General features: G+C 37.5%; 1 protein-coding gene across 2 annotated transcripts in view; it reads right to left on the reverse strand.

The window, feature by feature from the left end:
- pafah1b1a (platelet-activating factor acetylhydrolase 1b, regulatory subunit 1a) overlaps positions 1 to 9,023 on the reverse strand; it is a 28,613-nt gene that overhangs the window by 7,512 nt on the left and 12,078 nt on the right. For both annotated transcript variants that reach the window (XM_017490136.3, NM_001201102.2), the window contains 4 exon segments: positions 4,948 to 5,032; positions 2,331 to 2,405; positions 1,988 to 2,194; positions 662 to 830 (listed from right to left, as the gene is read on the reverse strand). In XM_017490136.3, coding sequence (XP_017345625.1) covers positions 662 to 830; positions 1,988 to 2,194; positions 2,331 to 2,405; positions 4,948 to 5,032 — 536 coding nt within the window.

Consider the following 9,023-nt stretch of genomic DNA (forward strand, 5'->3'; position numbering starts at 1 on the left):
TACTAGTCTGAGGGCAACATGCCAGTTTAACTGACAGGGTGTAAATTACAAGGCACCAGATTTGAACATAAAAGCTGTTGCACATGTGGTAGTTGGATTATTAGCAAGGAGGATTTACACATTTTGACAGGGATTAAGTTTTTTTAAAACCTAGTTTAACTTCCACTCTTTGCTGTTCATTCAGCAGAAGTGACAAAATTCTGGTTTGATCCAGCAGCTAGATGAAACGAATGCAATTTACATCCATTTCTGTTGTTTTCACCTGTCTCTGTAGCCTGCAGGCTCATATTACCTGATGTGTGATGGTAATTTACCGAGCAATATGAAAGAGGGCTGTTAAGGTCTAAGTGAGCAAGGACTATAATTTGACTGGGACTGAAGACATGAAAGAACTGATTTTCAAGCATGAATTAACTATACTTCAAGCAATACCCTGTAGATAAAACTGTAATATTACAGAAAACAAAAAGTCAGTGTAATATGAGGTATTATACTGAATTCTTCTTTTACAAACTTAACAAATGAAGACGCTAATGAGAATCATGCAACACCTTCCCCTTAATACCCCATTCCCCTAAAGAACTCCACTTTCAGTCCAAGCATCATGTTCATACGCTGCATGTGAAAATGTTCAGATTTAGCTATTCCACACTTTGCTCACCATGCATGGTCCTGATGCACTCAAAGCCTTGGAAGTCCCAGAGTTTAATAGTCATGTCTGCTGAGCAGGAAGCCAGTAGCTTTCCAGTCTGGTCAAAGGAGATGTCCTGCACAGAGTCTGTATGGCCTTTCAAAGTACGTTCAAAGTCTCCGGTCTCATAATCCCATACCTTGGGGAAAGAGAATGACAAGATTTCAGTTTAGTGGGTATGCAGGTGCTCAGCTTCTTATAAAAATGACAGATGCCCACCACCTGGTTATCTGCCTCCATTCCTCTGCGTCTACCTAAACCATACTCACTAGTGAGAGAAAGCAAGCATGAAAACAAAGCCTACAACATCTACAGCAGCCAAGCTTAAATCCTAGGATTAAAACAAGTGCGTAAATTATGTAGGCAAGATTGACACAGAATGGAGAGTCTCCTTTTTTAAAAAAACAAAAAACACAACAAAACAATCCACACAGGAATCCATTAAAATCAACACTGTATGCAATATACCAAGGTAAAATTTATTTATTTTATTTACTTTTTTACATCCAATATTAACCTTTCCTTCATCTTGTCTGGAAGTACAAAACAGATTTCTGTTCACACACAAACCAGAGAATAACATTCCAGAAAAATATACTAGTCAAGCTGTACAGCTCAGGGGCCTTCAATACAAATTCAGACCTCTAGGTTACAGGGTAGAATAAAATGATAAATCTTGGCTTTCTGGTCATGGTACCTTCAGCACAAACACAAGCAAGCACAATCTCTAAAAGAGAACAGTAGCAGTATTTTTAAAGCAAATTGCATAATCAGTCATAAAACAGCTCCTTCTGTTCTTTAAAATAGCCAAATAATAAGCAGCTACAATTATGTAATCGTGTGTTGGGAGTCGGTGCTGGAGCTGTAAGCAGAGCTACAGAGTTCTTCTGTTGATGCCAAGTTGGTGGAAGTGGGGCACATATTTTACCATTGATCTCATCATTGCCAAGGAAACGCTGCCAGACTCACTTGTATTTTAGACAGAGAAAATAGGCATTCAAGACGCTTAACTGTCACAGGAGAAGTCTGAGAACAAAACAATTCTCAACAACATCTAGAACACTCAGTGATGGCAAGGCATTGAGCTGACATCAATGGAGCCTACGTACTTCCTGCTGTAACGACCGGTTTGAACGTCGAGAGCAAAATGCTAGATGAGAAATTATTTTCCAAAAACAACCACTGCTTTCTGAGCACTGCAAATGATATTTATTTTCATTCGCAAGCCTTGTGTTAACAAGAAATGAAAGAGTAACTCTATTTAACTGTGCAGTTATTACAACAAAGACAACCAACCTTTATTGTGGCATCCTCTGAGGCAGACACCATGACACTGAAGACTGGGTGGAAGATAACCTTGGTGACAGGACTCCTGTGGCCACTGAGGGCATATCTCTCAGGGGGGCGGGGGATCCATTCTTTGGGGTCTCGTTTCTGTCCTATAGGTCCTCCTAAAGTGATCTCCTCTTTTGCTTCATTCAACTTTGATTCCAACTCCATTACCTTAAGGGAATCCGTATAATAAGGACAATAAGGGAACGTGTGATCTTACTGGTCTAAAAATTATACCGTGTCCTGAGTGATGAGTGAAGATAATCTAAAATTTACAAACTAAAGTGCTTCTTTGCTTTATACGGACCTTCTTCTGTAATCTGATGACTGAAGTCCATTTCTTTTCCAAAAGGCCAGCATACTTCTTATCCAATTCTTCATTCTAATGAGAAAAAGAAGCAAGAAACATGAGACCTAAACAAAGTAATGTATTTTATTAATCATTATTGCAATCATACGAAAGAAACGGCCTTTGGATACACCCTAATCGTAACTATACATCTAAATCACCCCTCAGACAACTGTCAATTCCTCCAAGTCCTTTCACATGAGCTAATCTCCTATGGACCAAGACAGCTCACCGAGATTACAATTACAGTGTGTACTGTGAAAATGAAATTTATGATCCCTAGTATCAAGTCTGACTTGGTGATTTCATCAAGCTGAGAGAGTAAAATAATGATCAATGTTCAAACTCTTAAACAGAGATGTAAATTGGAGGAATCTTTCATGAAAAGTGGAGGCACTAGTTCACTGCTTCAGTTTTAAAGGATTTGACACTCAGTCTCACATTTCGTGTAAAATGTGCCAAGCAGCTGTGGCTTCTTTAAAAAGAAATTAAACTTGTAAGACTAGTTCTAATGGGGATCATGTTTTTAGTCTTACGCAAGTAAAAATGTAAAGACAGATATACTTTCTGTATTACATTTAGCTAGGATTTTCTGCAGTAGAAGATCAAATGGCATTAAAAATAAAAATATCAATAACTGCAATAATCTCCCACCAAATGTAATGTTTTAAATACAATAGAAACTGAACTGACTTGCAGTATGAAAAGAAACATGATTTATTGTATATTCCCTTCAATACATGTGTGTGTGTGTCCTTGAACATGAATGGCTGTAATCTGAGTTGGCAAAGAGTGCATATTAATTTCATGCTTTGTGAAGAATAGTGTATTATGGTTTGATTATCATTCTAACATTAGTAGCTATGTTTGCCTTTTCATGTGAGAGAACAAGGCTTTCATTTATGATTAACAAAACAAGCTCACATGGCAGAATTTATTTTTTTTTAAAAATAAAGAATGAGTGTGTCTAAACTTTTGACCAGTAGTGTATATACACAATGTAATTTTATATTGCAATACATTTCTCCACAATAACATTAATCTTAGGGTATTTAAATGTCTAACCTACACCAGTAAAGCCTACAGATGCTGTCTGATCATGCAGCACATCAAACTACTGTAAAGCCAGCATATAACATCCTTTCAGGCTGCACGTTGGTGAACTGCACGTTTATTACAACTACACAGGCTTAACTGCACAAGATATCTAAACCTCTGGGTATCTTAAGTCAAGCGTAGTTAAGCCAAAATGGTAAATATGCTGCTAGCAACGTCTGAAAAACACTACTCAATTTGTTCCTCCTTTTGGAAAAAATCCCACCCAGTTAAATACACAGGGAAAGGGAGGACAAAAGCACTAGCCCAGGATCACATGTATAGGCTGTTTTTATTGCTGCTATAGCAATGACCAGCATGGTTTGTAGTTATATTGCACAACAACCATTACATTTTTTAAAATCCTTTCTATTGATTTTTGCAAAACAAACTTTCAGTTGGGAAATATATTAAATGTAATGTGCGTCGCATTTCGTGACGCATAATAACGTGAACGCTCTTCTATAATGTAACTATAAAGTAAAACGCACACTTTTGAACCCCACCGTCTGATGCATTACACAAATGGGTAAAGACATGATCAGAACGGTTTATACAAGGTGGATTAATTGTGTGCATGGATGACATTAATTCAGGAAGCATCTGGTATGTGGAAACACTGACAAACTGAGCAATGTAAAGTGAGGTGCAAAGCGGTCTTGTAACTCCTGCTTATTACACACAATCACCTAGCATTCAAACATCAAGAGAAAATAAATGTGCTAGTCAGACTTGCCATGCAAGGATGGAGCCCCACAGCTCTTAACTGACAAGTTGTTCAACAACTTGCTGACTCATCACTGGTGCAAACACAATCTACTAAATCCAAAACTAAATGTTATAAAAGGTGTCCGAATGAAAGACCACGAGGAAGGAAGTTTTTTGCTTAGATCTGATTTACTGCTCTATACCACCTACTGGCAAAGCAAGCCAATACCCAATACTCGGTGGTTATCAAGAGTTTCCATAATGGAGCTCACAGACGATGACAGGAACACCTCTGCAGAACACTGGCTAATTAAAGAGAGCTCTTAGCCCTGTGCTACCAGCAGGTACAGGCTCATCTGATAGGTTGCTTCTCTATAGACAGGTGACATCAATTATTCATTGTGGTTCCTCTATAAAGGAGATGAATGTTTGAAAAACCCACCACCCACACAAAAATAAAACACTGTCTAGGGAGTTGTAGTTTTTTGGTATGAAACCTCTATGTTTAGCATTTTGCCAAAAACTGCTTTTCCTGCCAACTCTGTGGGATTAACAAGTGTTAATTGAGAAGGACCATGGATTGTGTCTCTATCACTCATTAGCATCTCTTAGGGACCAATATGTTTCACTTATTCCAGACTCCAGATATATCTCTACATTCAGCACATTTTCTTTCTGAATTAATTAAACAAGGTCTATGTGAAATTAAGCAACATTGTTTGGTCTTTGGTTCTAAGAATGAGGAATTGAAAGGGTATTCCCACACACTCACCATGTCTAATTCTGCCTCCTTCTTGAAAACTGAATACGCCTCTTCATAGCCATTGGAACGAAGGTAATCAGCTATCGCTCTATTTCTGAAAAAAACAAAAAAAAAAAACAAAGAAGAATAATTAGTTCTTAGTGACTGGCAGGTTGAGTCCATTTAACAATGTCTGACATTTATAAAAAAATAAAAAAATAAAAAAAAAAAAAAAAAAACCCTTAGTAGGGGGTTTTGGTTTTTACCCTACCCATTGACAACAAAGAGCAGAGAACAATAATGTCTGAGGGGAACATTCAAAGCGTTAATTTATACATTATTTCTGTGGTTAAAAAAAGAAGAAAAAAAACGGCATGAATGCTGAGAGTGAATAACAAGATGTGAGGTATATAATGAAGGACAATTGTTTGTGGCATGGTTAAAAACCATCAGAATGAACCACCTACAGACAGGGAATTAAGTCAGTGCAGACTGAGCATCTGTGGAAAAGGTCTCTGAGAATATTGCAAGGAATCTGACTTTAATGGCAAACATGTTGCTGGTTAAAAGGTTATTTGTAATATGACTCCCCACCCAACTGATCAAACCCAAACCCAGCATTTAACCCCATAGGCTCTAATGGCATACTGACTTTTTATTTTATTTTTTTTATAAATACAATGCTGAATATCACAGTAGTTTTGCAACACCCATGAAAACACATGAGCCTAAACCTTAATTTTTTTAAATGATGCAGAAATCTTGTACCCAAGTCCAATAACATAATTCCTGCTTTTGTATGCTATTTACAATTTTTAAAAATAATTATTTTAGCTGTTTATCTGTATCTTACTACCAGTCATTATTACAGCAAGTCATACGGACATGTTTTTATGGATGTGTGTTAGATCCAGACATGCAGAACTATCATGCTGGATATCAAATTTGCAGTTGCAGCTTTATGGACTGCACAATAAACCAATTTTTTTATTGGGTAATATTAAAAATGTCGTATAGTAGGCCATGAAAAATGTACTTCACATTAATCAAATGTGCTTTTTCTTGTACTTCATTTTGTCCATAAATAACATACTTGAATACAACACATTTGTTCTATTATCCAGGATCGGGGGGGAAAAAAAAAAAAAAAAAAAAAAAAAAAAAAAAAACACCAAAAGGGGGGAGGGGGTGGGGAGTATTTAGGCAATTCCCCAAATACCCTCTCTAGGCAAGTTTCTGCAATGTAAATGACGACACTCATCTCAGTGACAACGAACACAAAGCAGGCTGAGAAACATATATGCTGTAGGACCCTTTCCTGGTATTGTGTTATCAGATGAGATGCACACAAGAGGAAAAACTGAACCAAACACAGAACGGTAGCTTCAGCACTACAATCATATCATTTTTAATGATCTCAATAGAATACATAAATTTAAAAAAAAACAAAAAAAAAAAAACACACCACTAATTAGCATTTGGTACAATGGTGTCCTAAAAACACACAATCCAATGCACCCGCCATAACTGAAAAGAGGAAAGAAAGAAGAGGAAAAAAAAATAAAAATAAATAAATACCCATACAATAGGTACATCCGTAGACAAGCCACCAGAATAAGGTGTCCGAGTTCAGGGCTGTTTGGCATCATGTATTGATTTCTGGGCCGAGCTGTTCTGTGTGCTTCATTGTAAGCAGCAGCTCACCATGACCATGAGGTAAAGTCAAGGTCAGCTTGAGCTTCTCTCTCATGTGACAGTGTATAGGAATACAACAGACGCTGCTGAAGGGCATTATGCACGAATGTGTGTTTTACTTCAACAAAGTACAAATTTCAGACTATGATGCCCAGCCATCATGTGTCTTTGTGAGTCTCAGTCCTCTACCCAACTTGTTTGGAAAAACAAAGCTGGGCTAAATAATTCAGTTAGTTCTCATTTGGTTATTTCATCCTTCACTCGGTCTGGTTCAGGTCCAATTTTCAGTTGCCACCAATATGGGTTTTTTCCAGGAGCCAACAAAGAGGCCAATACTGAAAGAGGATTATAAATAAATACAACAAATGCAGATACTGAATTTAAATGACTTACATTTAAGAATTACATTTAGGTCTATTGATAACACTGCTTGCTAAGATTTACCAAATTATAAGCAAACAATGACTAAACATTGTACATGTATAACTAACAATACTGCTATCCCTGGCAGATCGAATACAGGCTGATGTACTTAAAGGGCACAGTGCGATACCTCTAGCGACAGGGAGACACAAACAGACCATAACTATCCAAATTATCAACTGCCTTTTAGCAAAGGTTTTACAAGGAGGACAGCAGCTTGTTTTTCATTTGGTGGGTTCACGCTTTCTCTTATTTCACTGAAATACATGTCATACTGCCACGTTTTCCTGCAAATGACTTTACAAACTCAATACTGGCCTGTCTAAAACCATATAGATATAATTGAAAAAAAAAAGTGTTGTGAATGAGCGCAACAACATGTGCTGCCTGCCTCAATCTTTACATAAGGTGATGGAGATCTGGGTGACTGTAATCGGACACTATGCAATTATGATGGAGTTTTAACTTTTACGTGCTTTTAAGATATGCCATAACGTCAAATTTCAAACCAGATACTACAACAACAACTCATTTTTGTGTGTGTGTGTGTGTGTGTGTGTGTGTATGTATATATATATATATATATATATATATATATATATATATATATATATATATATATATATATATATATATATATATATATATATATATATATATATGTGTGTGTGTGTGCGCGCTGTATTTTTATTTATTTTTTTTTTTTTTTAACACACCAAAAGGAGGTACAACCAGGTACCAGAAAAATGTAGATCACAAGCTCAAATCCTGATGTTGCCAGAGCCATCTGTGGCTTGGAGTCCGAGACCAAAACCTGGCATGCTCTCTGAATAAAATAAATAAAAAAAAAGATGGTGTACTCTAGCCACCGTCAACCAGAGCGACACTAGCCACTCGTGGTAATCTGTGAGCTTATGTATGTAAGAGGGCAGTTGGTCCTTTCCTCTTAGTGTGTTATGTTGCTGTGTGATGCATGTGCTAGCCTTCACCCTCCCCAATAGGGTAGAGCGAGACAGTGGGTGATAAATTGGAAGAAAATTGTCACACAAATTGGAAGAAAATTAAGTAAAAATCCAAAAACGCAGGTAGCTGAATTTGAATATTGAGACAAATTGAGATGAAAAGCAAAACACTTCCATGAAATGAAATGAAACAGAAAAACTGGACAGCAAAAGAAAAACCAAGTGGTGAAAGTGCTGGCCAGTAACCGTGGAAACCACAGAGGAGGTAGAAAAGAAGACAGGAGAAGATCTGATGTACATGACACCAGCAATCTAGTAATAATAACCAGAAAACTAAGAACAAAAGATGCCTTTACTTTTTCAAAAGCAATTTTACATAAAGGCTGAAACAAAGAGAGCAAGATTTCACTCAAAGACATACAGCATGTATTTTGCCGAGGAAAAAGGGTGTGAACAATACTGAAAACCTATCCATGAAAACACGTCTAACTGAGAAAACCTGAACAGCTTCCAGACACTGCCACATCCTCGTATCTTGACAGGGAATGCAGAAAACCTTTCATAAATAAAAGCACTGAATGCTAAAAACCTGTATCGAAGCAGGCAAAAAAAAGGCAGAGACGAGGAGAACATCATCCAATTTACACGAACAAACCACATGATTCACTCTACAACTCGGAAGCTGGTCTAAGCGGGCAATAAATTCCAAGCAGGATGATTGCAGCAGCTTGTGAAAGTGCACGTGCACAACCAGCACTACCTTACATCATGGGGTGCATCTAGCACTCATCACTTCCTGTCCTCGCTCCGTTCACTTCCGCATTCACATCAAAGCCAGACAGAAAAACACAGAGCATCCATCCATCTTCAGTAAACTGCTCTGTATAAACCGGTTTGTTCTCAGCTTCTGTGGGAATCTCTTTATGAGACTGCCTCAGGAAAGTGAATAACGCTTTGATATTAAGCTGCGGCTGTCACAAACTAGCATGTAGCATCAGAAGACAGCGGCGTGCGTAAACAGGAGGA

The sequence above is a fragment of the Ictalurus punctatus genome, chromosome 17 (genome assembly GCF_001660625.3).
Source record: "Ictalurus punctatus breed USDA103 chromosome 17, Coco_2.0, whole genome shotgun sequence".
Taxonomy (NCBI): domain Eukaryota; kingdom Metazoa; phylum Chordata; class Actinopteri; order Siluriformes; family Ictaluridae; genus Ictalurus; species Ictalurus punctatus.